Raw genomic sequence first — 23,020 nt, 5'->3', positions numbered from 1 at the left:
CCACAGGTGGCACATAGAGCCATTTGTGCTGGCACATAAGCCGCAGGCAAACTTACCTCACTGTGCATGCGTGTGCCTCACAGCTGATTTTTCAGCTGGTTTGAGGCCTTTTTTGGCCTCCCAGAGCCTTGAAAAAACCTTCTGCAGGCTTTGCAGGATGTATAATAGGCCCGTTTTGTCACTTCCTGTACTATCGGAAGTGATGAAACAGACCTATTATTCGGCCTGCAAAGGGTTTTTTCAAGCCTCTGGGAAGCCGGAAAAGGCCTCAAACCAGCCGAAAAATCATCTGTGAGGCACAGTGCAGGTAAGGGGGCATGGGGGGGGGGGATTGCGCACGCATGCACAGGGGGCGTCAGGGGGTGTGTATTGCCTTCTGGGTACTGATATGCAAGCCCAAAATTTTAGCACAGGAGCCCCAAAAGGTTAGCCATCACTGGTATAGGGTCACCTGCTTGAGCAAAGAAGGGTTGGACTACAAGACCTCCAAAGTTCTTTCCCATTCTAATGTTCAATATTCCATGAGAAAATGCGCCTTAGGAATAGCTGTGTGGTTATAAACAATTTTTACAGGCACAATAGGTCAGTAGACCTTCAAAAGACTGGGCAATAAGGCTAGAGTTATCCTTTTAAGGTTATTCTCATTATTTTTGGCATGCTTTTCCATATGTCTTCCACATGTCTTACAATATTATCACATCTGTGTTTCTGACTCATCAAAACTGACCCTTGGATGCTTGGTGAGGTATCTGCCTTCCCCTACAAGAACTTTCTCATAATGAAACTGTTAGGAATAACAAGGTTACCTAAAGTAGTTTGGGTAAAATATATATAAACTATGATTGTAAGTTTAAGTGTGTGTCACTTTAAACTGCAAAGCATGTAATTTTGGGTGCAGTTGTGAACCACCATAAGAGGGAGCAAGAGAACCTGATTGATTGCTGACGATTCCCGACTGGTTTGATGGATTGATGGTTTGTTAACTGCGTGTTTCCTTACTGCTGAGTTGCTGAAGGAAGAGAGGAGTTTTTGACTTCTTCATATCTCTACTGCGAGGAGATATATTACTGGACTGATATTTGTAAGTTTACTGACCTCTCTTTTTCGACACTGGAATTTGCAACTGAATAATCCCCAGACGGACTGAATTAGTGAATGATATATGGACTGTTTGACTATGCTATAACTCTTACTGGAATAAACTATTTAATTAGCACTGTGTATCTGTTTTACTGAGTGTAAGCTACAAAAACATTTATCTCACATATTTTGCCTGCCTGCCTGACTGCCGTGCAGATTCTGCTAGGGTGTATCCCTAACAGAAACTACTTGCTTTAACTATTCCATGTGTGCTAAACACAGCTAAGAACAGAAGGGTGGATATTTCCACAAGACTATGAGCTATTGCTAACCTGCCTTTAAGTAAATAATTTCAACCTGGACTCAGTAATTGCACTATTATCGTTTTTAATTGCATCCACAGACAATAAAATATGATAGGAACTAAACCATAATATATTTGAATTAATCTAAGGTATAGGTAAATATTTTGTGGGTGTTTTTATTATTTTAACGTCTTTAAAATGGTTGTTAGACTTCTAGGCTTCTCAGAGTCACTAGGTTGAATTAGGCAGCCATAGAAATTAAACAAACGAATAAATACAATGCCTATTAGCTTTGGTCGTACCCTTGTTATTCCACAGCAAAGCAGGCTTTGGATCACTCATAGGAGAAAAAGGCTGTTCATATGCAATTATAGGCCTTCCCATCTCCTTTAATGAGAAATATGAGCTTTATATCCACTGATCCTCATTTCGGCCTTGGTATTTGCTAGTTTGCAAAAGTCACAATGAGCAATTGGGATTCCTTGTCTTGTTCGGACCAGAAATGCATGTGTACTAAAGCAGATCTATCATTCATATGGATTATTGCCCTCGTAGATCCTTGCGAGTGATTTTAGATGACTCTTCCAATTCAGCCTCTTCTTGCATTCCTGCTTCCCCCGTGTGGGTTTCCTTTTATGCAGGCAAGTCTTAGTAAAGCTCTTTTGCACACTGCATGAAATTATTTTATTTCGCCTGTGTGGACCTCCTGTTGGGAAGTCAAATATTTGTCCTGAGCAAAGATCTTTCCACATTCCATGCGTTAATATGGCTTCTCCCCTGCATGCATCCTTTAAAAGTGAAATCACTGTTCCATCTAAAGCCCCCTTCACATTCCATGCAATTATGTGGTTTTTTTCCCATGTGGATCTTGTTATGGGAAGTAAGAGTACTCCTCCGAGCAAAGCTCTTTCCACACTGCATGCATGTACGTGGCTTTTCCCATGTGGATCCTGTTATGGGCAGTAAACTCGCTATACCATCTAAAGTCTCTTCCGCATTCCATGCATTTATAGGGCCTTTCCCCTGTGTGGATCCTGTTATGGGAATTCAGAGTACTGACCCGGGTAAAGGTCTTTCCACACTTGGTGCACTTGTAGGGCTTCTCCCCTGTGTGTCTCCTCTTGTGGAAAATCAGATAACGGTTCTCCAGAAAGGTCTTTCCACACTCCAGGCATTTAAAGGGCTTGTCCCCTGTGTGGATCTTCTTATGGGAAATAAAGGAACTGCGCTCACTAAAACACTTCCCGCACTCGATACATTTGTACGGCTTCTCCCCAGTGTGTTTCCTTTTATGGGAAAGGAGATAACGGCTCTGGACGAAGGTCATTCCACACTCCATGCATTTGTAGGGCTTCTCCCCGCTGTGGATCCGTGTATGGCAAATCAGATAGCTGATGGTGCTGAAGCTCTTTCCACATACCACACATTTATGCGCTTTGTCTCGTACGTGGGTCTTCGTGTGGGAAGCGAGAGAGCCGCTTTGAGCAAAGGACTTTCCACACTGCCTGCAGTTGTACGGCTTCTCCCCTGTGTGGACCCTTTTGTGGCGCGTCAGAGAGCTGCTGGTTGTGAAACCATTCCCGCATACCATACATTTGTAGGGCTTTTCCCCCGTGTGGATCCGTTTGTGACTTGTAAGATGGCTGCTCTGAGCAAAGACCTCTCCACACTCCATGCATTTATATGGCTTTTCCCCTGTGTGGATCCTTTTATGGGAAATAAGCTCACGCTTTCCCCTGAAGTCCTTCCCACACTCCATACATTTATATGGCTTCACCCCTGTGTGGATCTTGCTATGGCAATTAAGATGACCGATTCTTCTGAAGCTCTTTCCACATGTCAAACATTTATACGGCTTCTCTTCTACGCGGTCCCATTTTTGTGATGGGAGGGAACTATTTTCATGAGACAGAGTGAAAGTCAACATTTCTCCATTGTCTCCGAATATATTGTCTTCTCCTTTAATTGGATATTCTTCATTTACCTCTAATGTGCCTTCGCTTAGCTGCACAGAATTCCCCCTATATTCTTCATCTATTTGCCCTTCTCCAACAAGAACGTTTTGCATCTGAGCATCAATGGAAGATGAGCTTTCCGGATTCCAATTTTCTGATTGGTTTCTCTCATGGTTTTCTAGTTGCATTTGAGAGTCCTCAATTTCCTTTCCAGCATTGATCACTTGGAACAGTTCACAGAAATCTTCATTCTCCTGCCCGTTATTATCTTCAAAGGAAAAATGAAAATGATAGCAAGGTTAGACAAAAGATCGAAACTGTAGGATGTCGTATCGAATTTTCTTCTGAATTTTGGCCAAATACCAATATACAGGTAGTCCACGACTTACAACACTTTGTTTAGTGAGCAAAGTTACAACGGCGCTAATAAAATGGGTTTATGACTGTTTACACTTGCAACCATTGCAACATCTCCGTGGTCACATGATCAAAATTCAGATGGCTGGCAACTGGTTCATACTGTTCTGAACTACGCTTCCCCAAAAAGCACTAAGCCAACTCCGAGTCTTGGCACCACCTTTTTTATTAAATGAATGTGAATTTAGTGCATTCACATTCAGCCAACAGCTTGGCAAACAGTCTTGCAAATGTATGCTAATTAGCTCAGACCTTATCTATCTTGGAAAGCTGCCCAATAACTATTTCCACATGCGGTGCTGACAGGGAAGGGCTGGGTTACACAGACGAATCTTCACGAGACTGAAACGAACAAGCAATTATCATGCAATTATCTTTTGCAAACTTCTCACAAGCAAAGTCATTGGTGAAGCCAGATTCACTTAGCAACTAAGTTACCAATTTATCAACTGCAGGGATTCACTTTAACAACTGTGGCAAGGAAGGTTGTAAAATGGGGCAAAACTCACTTAAAAACAGAAAATGTGGTCATAAGTCGAGGACTATCTGTGATACACGTTTGCAATGGCATGGTATAGAAATGATAGTTTCTATATTCATAAGCTATAACATATTTGAAAAGACCTAAAACGCATTTTCTTGACAATTATCCATATATTCAAGTGTCACCCAGAGTAAACTTTAGGAAAAATCAGAGAAAACATCCACTGAAGTATTAGGAGAAAAATTAATATCAAGCAATGAATTAGCAAATACCTAGAGGTAAACAAAGTAATAACAAAAGCCAACATGGGTTTGTCAAAAATAGATCAGCCAGACAAATCTTATTCCATTCTTTGACAAAATAACAAAACTAATGGACCAGAGGAATGCTGTCCATATAAATTACTTGGACTTCAGTAAGGCATTTGACAAAGTAGACCATAACCTACTATTTGATACAATAGAAAAATGTGGGTTAGACATTATCACCACCAGATGGATTCATAATTGGCTGAACCCACACTCAGTGTGTAGTCCTCAATGGAACTGCATCGACATGGAGAGAAGTAAGTAGTGTGATACCCCAAGGCTGTTTTAGGCCCAGGATTCTTCAACATCCTCAATGATTTGGATGAAGGGATAGAGGGGTACTCATCAAATTTGCAGATGACAGGAATAGCCAACACATCACAAGATAGGCTTAAGATATAGAAGGATCTTGGCAGACTTGAACATTGGGTGCTATCAAAGGTGAAAAAAGTAAGGTTCTACATTTAGACAAGGAAAAAAAAGGCACAGGTACAGTATATGTGGTACCTTGCTCAATAGCAGTAACTGTGAAAGAAATCTTGGAGTCCTAGTGGACAATCACATAAATATGAGCCAGCAGTGTGTGCTACAGTTGCCAAAAAAGCCAACACAGTTCTAGGCTGGATAAACAGAGGGGTAGAATCAAGATCACATGAAGTGTTAATACCACTTTATAATGCCTTGGTAAGGCCACACTTGCATCTAGTTTTGGTTCCATGATGTAAAAAAACATGTTGGGACTCTAGAAAAAGTGCAGAGAAGAGCAACAAAGATGATTAGGGAACTGGAGGCTAAAACATATGAAGAACGGTTGCAGGAACTGGGTATGTCTAGTTTAATGAAAAGAAGGGCTAGGGAGACATGATAGCAGTGTTCCAGTATCTCAGGGGCTGCCCCAAAGAAGAGGGAGTCAAGCTGTTCTCTAAAGCACCTGAAGACAGGACAAGAAGCAATGGGTGGAAACTAATTAAGGAGAGAAGCAATCTAGAACTAAGAAGAAATCTCCTGACCGAACAATTAATCAGTGGAACAACTTGCCTCTAGAAGATGTGAATGCTCTTAACACTGCATGTTTTTAAGAAGAGATTGGACAATCATTTGTCTGAAATGACACAGGGTTCCCTACCTAAGCAGGGGGTTGGACTTGAAGACCTCCAAGGTCCCTTCCAACTCTGCTATTCTAATCTATTTATTGGAGGGAGCCAATTCTAGCAGTGACCTGTGACTAGACCTGTGACCAGTGACTAAACTGATTTTACAACAGGTCATTTTCCTTCCACCTAATTTACCTTCCCTTTACTATTCACTTTCTCCTGCCAAAATCATACGGTTGCAAAACAAAATGAGAGTTGTTCTATTAAGCCTAAAGAGCATGTTTAAAATAGAAAAAGGTGCCATTTAGCTGAGTGATGGCTAATTGTTTTGACTCAAGTGTATCAAACATTCAGAAAATTCCTCTGCTGGTGTTTCACACAACCCCTTCTCTAAACAAAAGGGAAACAATTTTCTGTGTCTTCCCCATCTAAACCACCCTGGCAGCAGCAGTTGGACTTGAAGTAGAGGGCTGGAACTCAACTTTAGCCCTAGAACCATTGTCTTGACTCAAAGAGATTACCTTGCATCTTTCTGCAATGTCTGTGATCCTTGGGGTATGATGCGATTTCCATGCAATGCCCAACATTCCCCACAATCTGCTGCCTCATAAGAAGGTAAAGGTTCCCCTCGCACATCCGTGCTTATCGTTCCCAGCTCTAGGGGGCACTGCTCATCTCTGTTACAATGTCAAAGAGCCAGTGCTGTCCGAAGATGTCTCCATGGTCATGTGGCTGGCATGACTAAACGCCGAAGGCGCACGGAACGCTGTTACTTTCCCACCAAAGGGGTCCCTATTTTTCTACTTGCATTTTTTACGTGCTTTTGAACTGTTAGGTTGGCAGAAGTAGTAATGGGAGCTCGCTCCGTTACGCGGTGCTAGGGATTCGAACCACCAAACTGCCGACCTTTCTGAGCAACAGGCTCAGCATCTTAACCACTGAGCCACTGCGTCCCCTAGTCAAATAATCAAGTAATGTTCTCTTTAGAATATAGTGTAACAGAGTTGGAAGGGACTTGGAGGTCTTCTAGTTTAATCCCCTGCTTAGGCAGGAAACCCTATACCATTTCAGACAAATGGTTATCCAAATGGTTTCTTAAAAACTTCCAGTGTTGAAGCATTCACAACTTCTGGAGGCAGGTCATTCCACTAATTAATTGTTCTGTCAGGAAATTTCTTCTTAGTTCTTGGTTGCTTTTCTCCTTAATTAAAATGAGTTAAGTAGTTTTGCTGTTGCTTGCTACCTTGTTGCCACTTTCTCCCACCAGTGGACCAATCGTTGCCTTGACTTTTTTTCTCGTTTTTAATGTTGAAAGAAGCTTTTTTAAAAAATTATTTTTGACTTTTGTCGCAAGCCTTAGTTCATTTTAGGCATTAGCCTTTCCTCACTTCACTTTTGCAAGCTCGGGCTATTTGCTGATATTCTGCCCTAGTTATGTGCCCTTCTACTTTTATACTTGTCCTTTCTGTTGACTGGACACAACGGACTACCTTAGGTTGCTACGTAAATCACAGAAGATCTTCGTTATTGAAGCAACATTGGGGAATGCTCTTACATGAACCCTGCAACCTCTGAAAACTACATGAATAATATCAGATACTCCAGAGGTCAAAAGAGAACGTCAACTAAAAAGATACTCCTTGGTCTTTTTAGCTGCCAGAAAAAGGGAGTGGGGAAAACAGGCGCATTCCTTAAATGCCTAGATAATCGCCCTGGCAGCCCAAAGTTGTTGGAGCACAAGAATATTACTGGAGAGCATGATTGATGACTCTTGCCTATGGATGTGTCCCATTGGAGAATATACATCCAGGTGGTGTGGGGAAGACCAGGGTCAACGCGGGAAATGAATTAATGTATTTTAGTGTCGGCTACATCCAGCTAACGCAAACATGGCCACTTCTAATAAATAAATTTTCTTTTCTGCGAGAGATGTGTCTAGAGATGATTTGAATGGGGGTGGATTTGTTGGATCCCTGACCAACACATTTCTCTCATTCAACTTCTGGAGACCGTATAAAAGCACGCACCATTTTCCCCGGCCTCCAAAAAACATGCAAAGATTAGGAGAATTTCAAAAATAGTTATTGGGTTAGGGTAAATTCTGGCATGTTCCCCTTAATTTCATGGCATGTCACCTTTGACCCCGATGTCATATGTTTGTCATTACTGATTTAGACCCCAATCCCAAGGCTCAAGATTTAAATTAAAAGGTGAAAAAGTGATCTACTCAAGGGCCTTGAAGTGATAACGAAGATGGAGAAGCATCCAAGCCCAAAAAGCTGAAAACAGTATGATACAATTCAACAACTCTTCAAGCCAAGAGGTTAGGTTGTCACTGATAGGTCAACCAAAAATAGAAAAATACAGATGAGAAAAGGCCAGGAAGGCACTGAGCCCTTTCTTATGTTGAAGTAGATCAGGAGTCTTCAAACTTGATAGCTTTAAAACTTGTGGACTTCAACTCCTAGAATTCCTCCTGCAGTCATGTTAGCTCAGGAATTCTAAGAGTTGAAGTCCACAAGTCTTAAAACTTGCCAAGTTTTTGAAGGCCCTTGAAGTAGATAGTGAGATCTTTTCCTTCTCTCCGAGGAGATGGCATCTAATTGGGGATTTTTAAAAAATAAGAAGTAACTGACACCACCCAATTTCAAACTATCTCCTCATGTTCTCTGATTGGTTGACAAATTCTTACCCAGAGAGGCCACATTCCTATAATTTTCCAGCATGACTTCCCAATGCAGCGCCCTTTGGTCAGGATCCAACTGAGACCACTCCTCTTTGGAGAAAAACACGGCCACATCCTTGAAGGACACAAGACGCTTCTGCAGATGTGGGGGAAAAGAACAGAACAAACCCATGAGATTTCAAAGATCTGTTCCACTGTTCACAAAGTGTACTAAATTAAATGGCTGTGCTTGATAGGATTCCAAGGTTTAGTTGAGAATTTGTCTTTAACTGAAGACGCTCTACAGCAGGTTTATCAACTTCCTTCATTCTGCAGGACTTTCAATCTCCTTTAGAGGAAGAAACCCCATTTCTGGATATCTGTCTGTCTGTCTATCTATATTTTGTCTATCTATCTACCTATTGTGTATCAATCTAATCTATCATTTATCTATCTTTTATTTATTTATCTACTAGTAATATCTATCCATCTAATCTATTGTTTGCCTGTCTATTTTATCTGTCTATCTATTTATCTATCTACTAGTATCTAATTTATTGTTTGCCTATTTATCTGTTTATTTATCTATTACTAGTAATATCTATCTATCTAATCTATTGTTTGCCTGTCTATTTTATTTGTCTATTTATCTATCTACTAGTAATATCTATCTATCATTTGTCTATCTGTTATCTATCTATTGTATCTATCTATCTATCATCTATCTATCTATCTATCTATCTATCTATCTATCTATCATCTCTCTCTCTGTCTCTCTTCTACTATCTAGCTAATCTAATCTGTCTTCTAGTAATCTGGCTGAATGGGTGAAAAGCAGAGAAAATTCTCTGGAAAGGGAAATTCTCAGCCTTTGCAAAACTGGTTTGTTTGGCCTCCAAATCCAGGGACAAGTCAGAGGATTACAAATTATTTTGCAGACCAAAATTGTACTTGTACTTTCAGAACCATTTTTAATAAAGAGATTCCCATTGGCATTGCAGGTTATAATTGTCTGCCTTGGCTTTTTTTTAATACAAAAACCTTATTTTTTATCAATGATTGTGAAAAACACTTTACAAAACAGTAATGCACTGGTGTATTTAATTATTTACCAACCTTGCCTAATTCTAAATCAACAATAATCAAAATAACTGGTCTCTGTTTAGCAATTGCTACCATTGTGAGATGTTTATTCCTATTTTTTAAAGGAGTTTAAATTTGTAAGAATACCAGCAGAATGAGTTAATTACTGGCTTTTAAAAACAACATTGCTTAAACAGAATCTGAGGGTGGGAATGCCTAACCACTGTGTCCCAACAACAGTCTTCAGTGGAAGCTAACCTGGCTGAGAGAAACTTGAACCTGTTATTTCCCTTTCCACATTGGTCAGAAAGATGAAAATAACCCAAATAAGAGGGGAAAATGGAAGGAGAGTGCTCTATACATGAACTTCACTTCCTGAAGGAACGAGAGTATACAAATCATAATAAATTTATTTATCTTACTTACTTGGTTTGGAGGTCCAACCACAGTTTCAGCTCCATCATAAAGATCAGAAAAATTCATTCTATGTTCCTCTGTGAGGGAAAACCAAATTTTATAATGCATAGTTAACATATCTGTCAAAGTAATCTAACAAAAACCTGGAGAAGATAACTGAGCTGGGATCTCTCTGGAAAATAGAAGAACCTTTGATTACCTTCTGAGGTATCCTGACTTGGATCTTCCCGAGAGGCCCTCCTGAAAAACCGCTCCTGTGAGGGATTTGAGGGACTTCTTCTTCCATCAGGATCTCTGATCTCCATACTGAAGGACTATTTTGCAGTAGGAGAAGAGAAGCAGAATTAATGGACATCACACAAACTGAAGTGGATTCTTGGTTGTCTGAATACAACCTCAAAGCTCCCATTATCCATCAGTGAGACTGAATGAGAAATGAACTGGGAAAATGAGCAGGAACTGGGCATGGCTAGTCTAGTGAGGAGGACCAGGAGTGACATGATAGCAGTGTTCCAATATTTGAGGGGCTGGCACAGAGAGGACAGGGGGTCAATCTATTTTCCAAAGCACCTGAAGGCCAGACAAGGAATAACGGATGGAAACTGAGGACAGACAAGGAATAATGGATGGAAACAAAGGAGAGATTCAGCCTGGAAATAAGGAGAAATTTTCTGACAGTGAGAACCATCAACCCACGGAACAGAAGTTGCCTTCAGAAGTTGTGGGTACTTCATCGCTGGAAGCTTTCAAGTTGAGACTGGATTGCCATCTGTGAGAAATGGTGTAGGGTCTCCTGCTTGGGTGGGTGGTGTTGGACTAGATGACCAACAATGTCCCTTCCAACTCTGTTATTCTATGTTCTGTGTTTTAGTATGGCATCTCCATATATTATGGGTGCCAGAGAAGTCTTGGAAGGAGGGGCAAAGAATTCAAACACATTTGTTATTTCTTTTTGGACAGTCTAAATCAGGGGTGTCCAACTTTGACAACTTTAAGACTTGTGGACTTCAACTCCCAGAATTCCTCAGCCAGCTTTGCTTCTGGGAGTTGAAGTCCACAAGTCTTAAAGTTGCCAAGTTTGGACACCCCTGGTCTAAATGAAAAGCCTCTCACCTGCAACTCGACCTGCTCCTTGTTTTCCTCCACCTGGCTCAGGAGGAAGCCTTCCACCAGGGCCACCGCCTGGGAGCTGGTCTCTGCTCCATACTCCCGCACCCAGCTCTCCATCTCTGGGGGAAGAAGAGCCAGGAACTGCTCCAGAACCACCAGGTCCAGCATCTGATCTTTGGTGTGTTTTTCCTTTTTCAGCCACTGCCTGGAAAAGTCATGGAGTTGATTAAAAAGTTCTCGGGGACCCTCAGCCTCCTGGACGCCCCTGAAGTTGCAGGTCTGAACTTCTGAGTGGATGGTGTTTTCCTCGTCTAGGATCTCCTGCCCAGTGCTTGCCCAGTTCTCCCCACAGCTCCCAGGCTGAATACCAGAGGGGCCTTTCCCAGGTTCATCACTTGCTGAAAGCTGTGTCTCCATTCTCCTGTAAGGCAACTCCAAACGAGTCCGAGCAATCTTGTGGATCTCCAGAGGCCTTTTCACTCATGGAATCGCCTCTATTCCTGAAGGACCAACCGCAGCAAGCCACCGAGTCCAGCAAGCCATGATTTTTGTCCATTCACGTAAATCATAGCAACAGCTTCCAGCCGGTGTATCTGAGATGGCAAACAAACAAACAAATGAATAATTGCTCAGAATTAGAAAGTGGCAGTTCAGCCACTGAGTAGCATTCATCCCTATGGAGTTGTGGGAGAAAGGTACGGCTTTTTGAGAGGGTGGGGTATTTCCAGTGGCATTGATCGGACAGGTCCTCCTGGTGTGTGTGTGTGTGTGTGTGTTGAGGTATGCAATATGGGATTGAGTTGGAGCACACAATAGATGCAGTTTGGGAGCATTTCCCATAACTTCTTCCTAGGAAAAGGTTTTCCTTTTTTGAAAAAAAAATTTATAGACTTAACCTTCACTTCCTAGTAAGGTTTACAAAACAACCTAATTTGAACTGAGTGCGAAAAATTCATATGAAGGAATATGGCCCTAAAATACGGAGACATCCTGTTGTCAAAGTCCAGGGGGTGGGGGGGTAGACTAGACGACCTCCAAGGTCCCTCCCAGCTCCGATTCTGATTTAAGTCCTTTTTAACCTGCTTAACCCAAAACAAGGGGATCAAACCATTGGAAGATCAGTTCATACCGAACGAAACGCCAGGAAATGAATCCTGCGCTCCTTTTTGTCTTTTGTCTTTCTTTGGAGATCCGTGTCTCCCTCTGACACGCAGGCAGGTTCACACAACCTGCCCCCGAGTCAGCCAAACGGGTCAGCCAAAGGGCTGCAAGGTTCCTTCCCAAGCAGGACTAGGGAGGAGGCAGCTGCCCTGCTTCTCTCTCTCCCCCCCGCCCCACCCCCAATTCGAAGACAGGCCGAACTGCGGAGGGTGCGGCCCCTAGTGCAAATCCTGCGCGTCCCCGGTTCTTCTATTCCTACTGCTGCTGCTGCTGCTCTGGAGCTCCGCTTCCCACCCACCCCCGCATGGAGAGAGGGCGGCTGGGGAGAATGGGACCCAGGGTTGAAGCCCGAAGAGGGCCGGGCGCGGATCTCTCTCCCTCCTCCGCCTCCCTTTGCAAGGGGAGAGCCCCCCGCCCTCACCCGGGGCACGTCTGGATCTCCTCCGCCCCGCCAGACTCTCCCGCAGCCTCCGGGATTAAGGCAGGCGAGCGAGCGAGCACAGCGTCCTAGAGAGGCAAAGCTCGGTGATGTCATCTCCTCCCGCAGCCTCCCCTCTGCAAGGGCACCTTCGCCCCCCAGCGGCCCGGTGGGGGAAACGCAACAGGGTGTGCCCTGGTGGAGCCCTGTGCGCTCCACGCGGGAGACGCTTATGCGCACAAAGACATCGTTGGGAGGGAACTTTTCAAGTTACAGATTGAGAGTTGGAAGTCGTCTAGTCCAAGGGTCTCTAACCTTGGCGACTTTAAGACTTGTGGACTTCAATTCCCAGAATTCCTCAGCCAGCTTGTTGAATCTCTCCTTGATCAGTTTCCATCCATTGTTCCTTGTCTGGCCTTCGGGTGCTTTGGAGAATAGCTTGACCCATTCCTCCTCTCTGTGGGAACCCCTCAAATATTGGAGCACTGCTATCATGTCTCCCCTGGTCCTTCTCTTCACTAAACTAGCCATGTCCAGTTCTTTAAAGCACTAGAGATGCTACCTAGTTTGATAATGAAACGTCTGCCATAAAATCACCAGAGAGCGCTGAAAAACTCAAATCCTGAGCAATGCAGATTCAATCATGAGCAATACATATTTTCTTCTATTGGGAACTTTAGAATGTCTCCGACCTGCAGTTTTCAAGGAAATTTCTGGGGAAACCTGCATCAGTCAAGGTGGTTTGCACAGGACTTTCACTCATTGTGAAACGGGGGGATGTCCCAGTTTCTTCCAGGGAGGAGTTGGGTGTCAATGTGGCTGCTCTGGAGTCAACTTATTTTCCAAAGCACCTGAAGGCAGGACAAGAAACAATGGATGGAAACTAATCAAGGGGAAAAGCAACCTAGAACTGAGGGGAAACTTTCCAAGGGTGAGAACAATTAAGCAGTGGACTGGTTTGCCTTCAGAAGCTGTGGGTGCTCCATCACTGGAGGTTATTAAGAGACTGGACAGCCACTTTTCCGAAATGGTATAGGATCCCCTGCTTGAGCAGGTGGTTGGATTAGATGACCTCCAAGTCCCTTCCCAATCTGTTATTCTGTTCTGTTTAAAGCGTTGTTTCCTCCCCTCTTTTACCTCAAGATTTAGCGACGAGTAATGAGAGGCCTTTGGCTGAAAACAGGTTGCATACTTCTAGAAGTCTAATTTTATACACACAAACCAGTGGTGGTATTCTACCAGTTCGGCCCAGTTCTGCAGAGCCAGTAGAGGCAATGAGCTGCTCTGCTGTTTGGCCTGCCCAGGCTCCCATACTCTCCTTTATCTTAACAGATAATCAGAGTTGGAAGGGACCTTGTAGGTCATCTAGTTCAACCCCACCACCCAAGCGGGAGAACCTACACCATTTCTGACAAATGGCAGTCCAATCTCTTCTTGAAAGTCTCAAGTGATGACCCTCCCACAACTTCTGAGGGCAACTTCTGTTCCATTGGTTGATTGTTCTCACTGTTAGAAAGTTTCTCCTTATTTCCAGGTTAAATCTCTCCTTGTTCAGTTTCCATTTTTCCTTGTCTGGCCTACAGGACCTTTAGAAAATAGATTGACCCCTTCCTCCCTATGGCAGCCCCTCAAATATTGGAAAACCGCTATCATGTCTCCCCTGGTCCTTCTCTTTACTAGATTAGCCAAGCCCAGTTCCTGTAACTGTTCTTCATGTTTTAGTCTCCAGTCACCTAATCATCCTGGTTGTTCTTCTGTGTACTTTTTCTAGAGTCTCAACATCTTTTTTATAATGTGGTGAACAAAACTGGATGCAGTAGGTGAAGTCTTACTAAGGCTTTATAGAGTGGTATTAGTACCCCACTTGATCTCGATTGCATCCCTCTGTTAATGCAATTTAGGATTGCATTAGCGTTTTTGGCTGCTGCTGCACACGGCTGGCTCCTATTTAGCTGGTTATCCACTAAGATTCCAAGATCCCTCTCTCAGTTACTGCTATTGAGCCTGGTTTCACCCAGTCTGTATGTGTACCGTTGGTTTTTCTTGCCTAAATGTAGGCCTTTACTTTTCTCTACATTGAATTTCATTTTGTTAGATACAGCCCAGTGTTCTTGTCTGTCAAGATCCATCTGGGTGTTAGCGATTCCTGCCAGCTTATTATCATTCTCCTTTTGAAGCACAGCTTTGTGCGGCACAGCAGTGCTGCGCGGCAGCTGCTGAAGCGACCGGGAGAGTGCAGGCTTGCAGCTGAGTTGGAATGCCTGTGCACCTGCACAAAAGCCTGTGCACCTGTGCAAAGTGCGTAACTGGCGCATGTGTGCATGCAAAGTTCACACCCACCAAACTGGTGGTAAAGAATTTTTGAAACCCACCGACACAAACAGTGCATTCAGAAAGTATAATCTATATTGAATGTAGATTAATTTTAAAAATGAATTACAACCATAAAATCAGGCTGCAGCATAACATTGACAAAAGTGAACGCGATCTGAATACTTTCTGAATGCACTGTACATACGAATGGGGGTGCATTTATAAACACACAGACACACACATATATATTCACATTCCAGAGTCAGTAACTGTGGTCATTTTCTGAAGTACAGATTCTACTCAATTTACAACCATTTATTGAACATCTGTTCAAACTAAAGGCATTTCCCCCCAAAATAGAATTTCAACCGCATCTCAAAATTATGACCTGCGATGGTGTGATAAAACATCCGGCTACTTTGGAATTTCTGGATCCTCTTGTGGAAAATAAAATCAACATTTGCAGTAAAGCCTTTTTAACATGCCATGCATTTGTACGGTATCTCCCCTGTGTGGATTCTGTTATGGCGACTAAGGAAAGCTCTTTTCAGACTCCATGCATTTATATGGCTTTCCCCACGTGGGTCCTTTTATGTTTTATAAGCAATGAATTTTCACAGAAATCCATTCTACAGTCTTTGCATTTATATGGTTTCTCCCTTGTGTGGTTCATCTTATGACTGTTCCAAACAAAAGTCTTTCCACACTCCATGCATTTCTGTGGCTTCTCCTGTGTGGATCTTTTATGTAAAGTAAGATAACTATTCTGAGCAAAGTTCTTTTCACAATCCATGCATTTATATGGCTTCTCCCGTGTGGATCCTTTTATGTAAAGTAAGAGAACTGTTCTGAGCAAAGGTCTGTCCACACTCCCTGCATGTATATGGCTTCTCCTGTGTGGATCTTTTTATGTAAAGTAAGAGAACTATTCCGAGCAAAGTTCTTTCCACACTCCATGCATGTATATGGCTTCTGACCGGTATGGATCCAGCTATGTAAAGTACGTTGATGACTTGACCTAAAGCTCTTTCCACAATCCATGCATTGATAGGGTTTTTCTCCTGTGTGGATTCTTTTGTGGGAAGTAAGATAACTGCTCGTCTTGAAGCTCTTACCACACTCTCTGCATTTATATGGCTTCTCCTTTTTGTGAACTAATTCATGTGTGGTAAGCTTACTGGGATAAGCAAAGGTTTTCCCACATTCTCTGCATTTATGTGGCTTCTGCCCTGTGTGGATCCAGTTATGTAAAGTAAGCTGCTGCCTCAACCTAAAGTTCTTTCCACACTCCGTGCATTGATATGGTTTTTCCCCTGTGTGGATTCTTTTGTGGAAAGTGAAACACCTACTTGTTTTGAAGCTCTTACCACACTCTCTGCATTTATAGGGCTTCTCCTTTTTGTGAACTATTTCATGCGTAGTAAGTTTACTGGGATAAGCAAAGGCCTTCCCACACTCCATGCATTTGTGTGGCTTCTGCCCTGTGTGGATCCTTTTATGAGAACTAAGATTACTCTGTCTTCTGAAGCACTTGCCACACTCTCTGCATTTATAGGGCTTCTCCTTTTTGTGAACTATTTCATGTGTAGTAAGTTTACTGGGATAAGCAAAGGCCTTCCCACATTCTCTGCATTTATGTGGCTTCTGCCCTGTGTGGATCCTTTTATGAGTACTAAGATTACTCTGTCTTCTGAAGCACTTGCCACATTCTCTGCATTTATAGGGCTTCTCACCTGTGTGGTTCCAATTATGGGAAGTAAGTCGATAGCCTTTTCTAAATGTCTCTTCACATTCCCAACTTTTAGATTGCTTCTCTTCTGTGTGGGGCCTTTTTTGAGATGTAAGGGACCTATTTCCACCAGAAAGAGTGAATGTCCAGTTGTAATTTTTCCCATTGTCTCTGAATATATTACCTTCTCCGTTAGTTTGGGATGAATAGTGTCCATCTGCATGTATTTCGTCTTTGATTTGCTTCACACTTTCCCCAATATATTCCTCTATTTTCCCTTCTTGGACCACGAAGTCTTGCACCGAGGCATCAGTGCAAGATGAGCTTTCCTGATTCCAATCGTCAGACTGTTTTTCTTCGTATCTTTCTACTTCCATTTCAATTACAGATGTCTCCATTGTGTCTCCAGTAGTGTTCCCTTGTAATAGTTCATAGGAATCTTTATTTTCCTTCCCATCATCGCCTTTAAAAAAAGATGGAAAAATGAAAATGACAGCAAAGTTAGGGAAAAGATCAAACCAAAGATCAAAGTACTATGCATTTCCCCTCTGAATTCTAGTCAAATTACATGTTTGCACTCTTACAATGGCATGACACAGAAATGATAATTCCTACATGCATGAGCTATAAAAGATATTAAAAGTTCTAAAACATCCTGTTTCGCCTAATCACCACTATTGCAAACATCCTTTTTTATTTAGAATTATTCTGATTTGAGTTAAAGAAGAATCAGGGGAAACAAAATGTCCAAGAGGAATGAGGAGAAAACTAAACATTTATTGAAGGGTGCCAATTCCAGGAAAGACCTGTAACAACTAAGTAAATTTTGAAACATGTCTTTTTCTTCCCATACAAACTATCTTCCCTTTGTTAATCATTTTCTTTTGCCAAAATTACATGATTCCAGGGGTGGAAACCAAAAGTTCTTCTATTAAGTCTCAAAAGCAGATTTACAATTGGAAAACGGTGCTATTGAGCCCAGAGATGGCAAAAAGTTTGGATTCAGCACATCAAAAGTTTGACACTTAACTTGACTTAGCTGGCATCACGCACATACATAAAACAAAAGATAAACAATTCTCTATTATCTCTCTCCCCCATTCAGATCACCCTGAACAGGGGCTCTTAGCTGTAGAGCCAAGGCTGGGCTTGAGGTAGGTGCCTGGCTATCAACATGAGCCCTAGGACCACCACTTTCACTCAGAAAGGCTGCCTTGCATTTTTCTACAAGGTGCACAATCTTGGGGAACAGCATGATTGCCCACAGTGCAGCTGATAGCACTTTCTGTGGTCCTCCGGCAGCCTGCGGAGACGGCAGCAGAGTCAGATAGTGGGGAAGAACAAGGGCCAGTCTGGGAGTCTGGGGAGGATGAGGGTCCTGCGTCCAACACAGAGATGGGGCCAGGGCCATCTGGGAGTTATATGCTGACTCCGGAGTCTCCAGAATCTGACAGCAAGGCAGAGGAATAAGGGGAGCCTGTTCCCAGTGCGCGCATGTGCAGAGCTGCCAGAAGGCAAGAACAGTTAAGACTCAGGAATAAGGCTTGGAGGTGATTGGCCCCTCCCATAAGACATAAACGAGGAGCAAAGGGACAGGACCCTTTGCAGGAAGCAACGTTGTTCACTTGAAGCTCTGTGTAGACTTAGTATTCCGGTTGGCTTTTTACAGTTAATTTAGCACTTTAGTTGTTGGCAGCAATTCAAAGGAGATAAAGGTAGGTGCTTATCTCGAGAGACTGTTTGGGACTCATTACGGACTGGGAATGAACATAATTCCCATCGTTGAAATAAAAAGAGAGTTGTTTGGACTAAGCATGTGATTAACTATGGTCTCAGGAAGCCTTGATCAGAACAGATCTGATTACAGAATGACTTCCTAAGCAGTCTGATTGCAAAGTAGCAAACCCTTACCCAGAGAGGCCATGTTCCTATGATTTTCCAGCATGACTTCCCAATACAGTGCTTTTTGGTCAGGATCCAGCCGAGACCATTCTTCCTCAGAGAAATACACAGACACCTCCCTGAAGGACACAGGACCTACCTGGATATGGGGAAAAAGAGAACAGAACAAGACCAGGATCATTTGCAAGATCTGCTCCATTGTTCCCAAACTCCCAAACCAGATATGCGCTAACTTACAGGGCTGTGCTTGGTAGGAATCCGAGGTTTAGCTGAGAAAATGTATGAAGCCAGAAACCTTTGCCTGAAGAAGTAATTTAACCATATCTATCAACTTCATTTATTCTTCAGGACTTTCAGTGCCATTCCGTGATACTAACCCACTGTATATTGATTGACCTATCATCTACCTCCATTTCTGCCAGCAGGCGAGTCGTCGCCCAGAACAGACCCTCTGCACATGCACCCCCTGCCAGCCAATTGTCGGGTATGTGCCGCACATGCACGGGGGGGGGGACATGCATGCGGGAGACATACACATATGCGCAGGGAGTCACGCACTTATAGCAGGGGGGGGTCAGGGGGTCGCATGCGCATGGCAGGGGTCGTGTGTGCATGCACAGTGAGTGGGGGGGGGTCTCATGAATATTACATTTTTAAAAAATCTTAAAAAGAATGACAATGGAAATAGTAATCCACTGTGCCCCAACAACAGTCTTCAGAAAAAGCTAAGCTAGCTGAGAGCAACTTGATCATACTATTCCCATTTTCACATTGTTCAAGAACACAGAAATAACCCAGGCCAAACAGGAAGGAAAATGGAAATAGAGAGTGGTCTTCCTGGAGGAAAGGGAGAATACAAATCTAATAAAACTAATTTCTCCCACTTACTTGATTTGGGAGTTCAACCACTCCTTCATCTCCTCTATGAAGACCTGTTGGGGGATACAGAAGTTTAAAACGCATAATTAGCAAATTAGGCGGAGGTATTCTACAGAAGACACGGATAAAATGAGAGAGCTAAGATTTCTATGTGGAATGTGGCAACCTTTGATTACCTCCTGAGGTGTCTTGATTTGGATCTTCCTGAGAGAACCTCCGGAAAAACAACTCTGGAGGGATATTTCCTAGATTCCTCCTTTCCTCAATATCCTTGATCTTCACAGCGGATTAAAAATATGAAACAGGATTAAAAGAACAATTAATGGATATCATACAATATCAACTAAATTCTTTGTACTCTGAACATGTTATCAGAATTCCAAACATCCATCAGTGACAGTGGGTAAGAAAAGAAAGGTTGCTTCAAATCTACAATGAGTAATGGTACAATGTCCTACAAGAATTGGTGTGACATCTCCATATATTATGAACTAGCTCAATATCTGTGCTTTGCTACAAAACTGGTCGGGCATATTTTTTGTGGAGGAAAAAAAAAATCTGCCTCTGTCTACCAGCATTTATCGGTATTCATCTGGCTAGCATCCTGTTGGTATATGAGAATTGAGGGCTGTTTGGAAACTGAAACAATATTTGCTGTGTGAGCAAGGAACCTGGGCGGGCTTAGCTCAACTGTTCTGCACTAAAGTTGTTTGCTGCTGTGAAGTTAAAACTGGAACTGAAACTCCTCTCCTCTGCTTGTATCTTGCATTTGGAACAGATTTCTTTTCAGGCTGGGAGCAGGAGTAGAACTCCTTAGCATCAGAACGTGTTAATATATATGAAATACTAATGCTCTGATGGTCATTTCAAAAAATCCCTTCTTAGTGAGCACCTAGAAGCCAAGAGGAACATACGTGCCAAATTTCAAGTTTGTAGGCTTTACAGTTCTAGAGATTTTGTGGTGATGCGTGAGTGGTATTTCGCTTTTATATAAATAGAAGATGCCAGAGAAATCTGGAAAGAAGGGATGAAGAATTCAAATACATTCTTTATTCCTTTCAAATCCATTCTGGACTTCCAAGAAAAAAATCCCTCACTTGAAACTCAACCTGGTCCTTCTCCTGAGCCTGGCTCAAGAGTTAGCTTCAAATCTACAAGGCATGTCCAGACATCTCCATATATTACGAGTGTCAAAAAAGTCTGGGAAGGAGGAGTTCAAAAACATTTCTCATTCCCTTCTGAGCTTCCTAGATGAAAGTGTCTCACCTGCAACTCGACCTGATCCTTCTGCTCCTCTACCTGGCTCAGGAGGAGGCCTTCCACCAGGGCCACTGCCTGGGAGCTGGTTTCTGCTCCACACTCCTGCACCCAGCTCTCCATCTCCGGGGGCAGAAGGGCTAAGAACTGCTCCAGCACAACCAAGTCCAGCATCTGCGCTTTGGTGTACTTTTCCCTTTTCAGCCATTGCCTGGAAAATTTGTGGAGTTGACTGCAAAGTCCACGGGGACCCTCAGCCTCCTGGACGCTCCTGAAGTTCCAGGGCTGAATTTCTGAATGGATGATGGTTTCCTCCTCCAGGATCTCCTGCTCAATACTTGCCCTGATTTCCCCACAGCTTCCATCCTGAACAGCGGAAGGACCTTTTTTAGTTGTCTCACTTGCTAAAAGTTGTGTCTCCATCCTGTCTCTGGAGTAACTCCAAGGAATGTTTTTAGATCTTGAAACACCTTTTCATTCAGAGGATGGTTTCTGTTTCCGCAGGAGTGACTTCAGCAAGCAGTTCAGTTTAGATGAGATACTTTGGCTGTATGCGAAGACGTACAAACGGCTTCCAACTTCATACATCTGAGATGGAAAAGAAATTTCAAGAATTAGAAAATACAGATTTCACCGCTGAACAACACTCATCCCATGGAAGGAAGTATTTTTTCAGAGCTGGTGTAGGGGTGGAAGCTATTGGAGATGAATCTTAAGTGTGTGCGTGTTAAACTTTGGAATATTTATATATTTTACTTACAAGAAAGGGCTTCCTTTTTAAAACCTAGAGCTACATTTACCTCCAAGTAGGGTTCACACCACCTGCCAAACCCAAAACAGGCGAACAAACCGAATGAATTTCCAGGAAATAACCCTGGTTGAGGAGCCCCCCTCCCTTCTTCAGGGTGTGCTTTGGAGAGCCTAGTCGAGTCTCCCTGCGGGAGGCAGGTTCACACAACCTTACTTCGGCCGATTTCTCCCCTCTCCTGCTGGGCCTCCGCAAGGCCGACCCTCCTCTCACCCCACTCGGGGCCTTCCCTCGGCCAGACTCTCCCGCAGACTCTCCGGCCTTCTGCGGAGCCACAAAGGTTAAGGCGAGCGAGGCCGGCGTCCTAGAGCGGCCAGCGTTTAGTGATGCCACGGCTCCTCTGGAAAGCCAGCTGTGACGTTCGTCCTCCAGTGGACCAATGGGAAGCGCTCGGCGTTACCTTCTCGTGTCAGAGGGCGCCCCCTGGAGGATTCTGAGCAGTGTGACAGGGACTCTGCAAGGGCGGGAAGGAGGAGCGCGCCTTTGAGGGGAGGCTGAGGGCAGAAATGATGGGCGTTGAGAATAACAGTAAAGAGACTTCTCATTGGTTGCCTGTCAGAAAAAGGTGGCGGCGGAGGGAGGGGAAAAAATCTGTCAGGAAAATTTTTGTAGATTTTTATTTCTTTACTTCAATATACACAGCTGCTCTTTTCAAATTCTCAGCTCTGGGTGCCTAAGAATAATTGTAAAGAGCAGGTAGCAGCTTCTGACAAAAGAAATAATGCTGACGAAAAAGAAATATCGGAAGGAAAACCAGTTCCAAATTAAAGAAAAAAACTCAAACTGGTGGACGTTCTAAAATTTTTACCTCACAACGAGGCTCCTTGGTGGAGTAATGAAGAGGGGGAAACGGCGTCTCATCTGTGACTGGAGAAAAGTGGAATCGCAAAATGAAGTAAAATAGTAAAAAAGGAATATAAATGTCAAATCCACGAGTGGGGTGGAAAGAAAAAATATCTATTTAAGGGTTAAGTAGGGAATTTACTTCATAGGGAAACATGAATAGGAAACTAAAGGCCTCTATAGAATCTAAGGCAACCAGAAGCATCTGATAGTCCCTTCTCTTGACCAATACCCTAGTGGATGCAGGTGCCCATGCAGAGATAGGGAGCCTTTTTTAGGAGATCGAGGGACTGTTGTGTCCCTTTAAAAGTGTCTTGTTACCCTCCTGTTTTATGGAGTCTTTTTATTGTCTGCCTTTTGCTGTTCATTGCTTGAAGTGTGTGTATAGATGGGTGGTGTTCATGCCCTATTGAACAGCCACTCTTCCCTGCCACCTACAAAACCTGTGTGAAACCAATGAGAAGCTCTCCTCTCTGCTGCACAGGACTGTCTGATTTCCCAGCTACATGGGGCGAATTGTATATGACCAGTGGAGTTGGCTTTTTTGATAATCTAGTATTCTATCTTCTTTCTTTCTTCCTCCTCCTTTTTTATTGAATATTGTAAATGAGCAAAATCACAGGTAGAGCATATTGCTGCTTAAATTGAAGGAAAGGAATGAATGTGATGGGCATTTGTGTAGGGCTTAGATTAAGTGTGTTGAGAAAAGCATGTGAACTTGTCAGTTGCAAATCTGAAAAGTGTAGGAAATCCTTTGTTGTATTAAGATGTGTGATTAAAATAAACTGGAAG

The 23,020-nt window shown here is 43.1% G+C and overlaps 1 protein-coding gene across 1 annotated transcript in view; it reads right to left on the bottom strand.

The window, feature by feature from the left end:
- The window catches only part of LOC113453957 (uncharacterized), a 29,209-nt gene extending 7,530 nt beyond the window's left edge, over window positions 1–21,679 (bottom strand). Inside the window, 14 exon segments of the mRNA XM_087927659.1 lie at window positions 2,355–3,608; window positions 8,336–8,465; window positions 9,818–9,885; window positions 10,008–10,122; window positions 10,922–11,339; window positions 11,341–11,465; window positions 12,501–12,758; window positions 15,611–15,704; window positions 15,706–17,002; window positions 18,451–18,580; window positions 19,330–19,373; window positions 19,497–19,596; window positions 20,587–21,165; window positions 21,378–21,679. Coding sequence (XP_087783785.1) covers window positions 2,355–3,608; window positions 8,336–8,465; window positions 9,818–9,885; window positions 10,008–10,122; window positions 10,922–11,339; window positions 11,341–11,465; window positions 12,501–12,758; window positions 15,611–15,704; window positions 15,706–17,002; window positions 18,451–18,580; window positions 19,330–19,373; window positions 19,497–19,596; window positions 20,587–21,000 — 4,447 coding nt within the window. The 5' untranslated portion in view covers window positions 21,001–21,165; window positions 21,378–21,679.
- Window positions 21,680–23,020: the final 1,341 nt, after the last annotated feature.

The sequence above is a fragment of the Pseudonaja textilis genome, chromosome 2, assembly GCF_049901715.1.
Source record: "Pseudonaja textilis isolate UNSWEBS1 chromosome 2, rPseTex1.2, whole genome shotgun sequence".
Taxonomy (NCBI): domain Eukaryota; kingdom Metazoa; phylum Chordata; class Lepidosauria; order Squamata; family Elapidae; genus Pseudonaja; species Pseudonaja textilis.
This window is presented reverse-complemented; position numbering and strand designations above follow the sequence as displayed.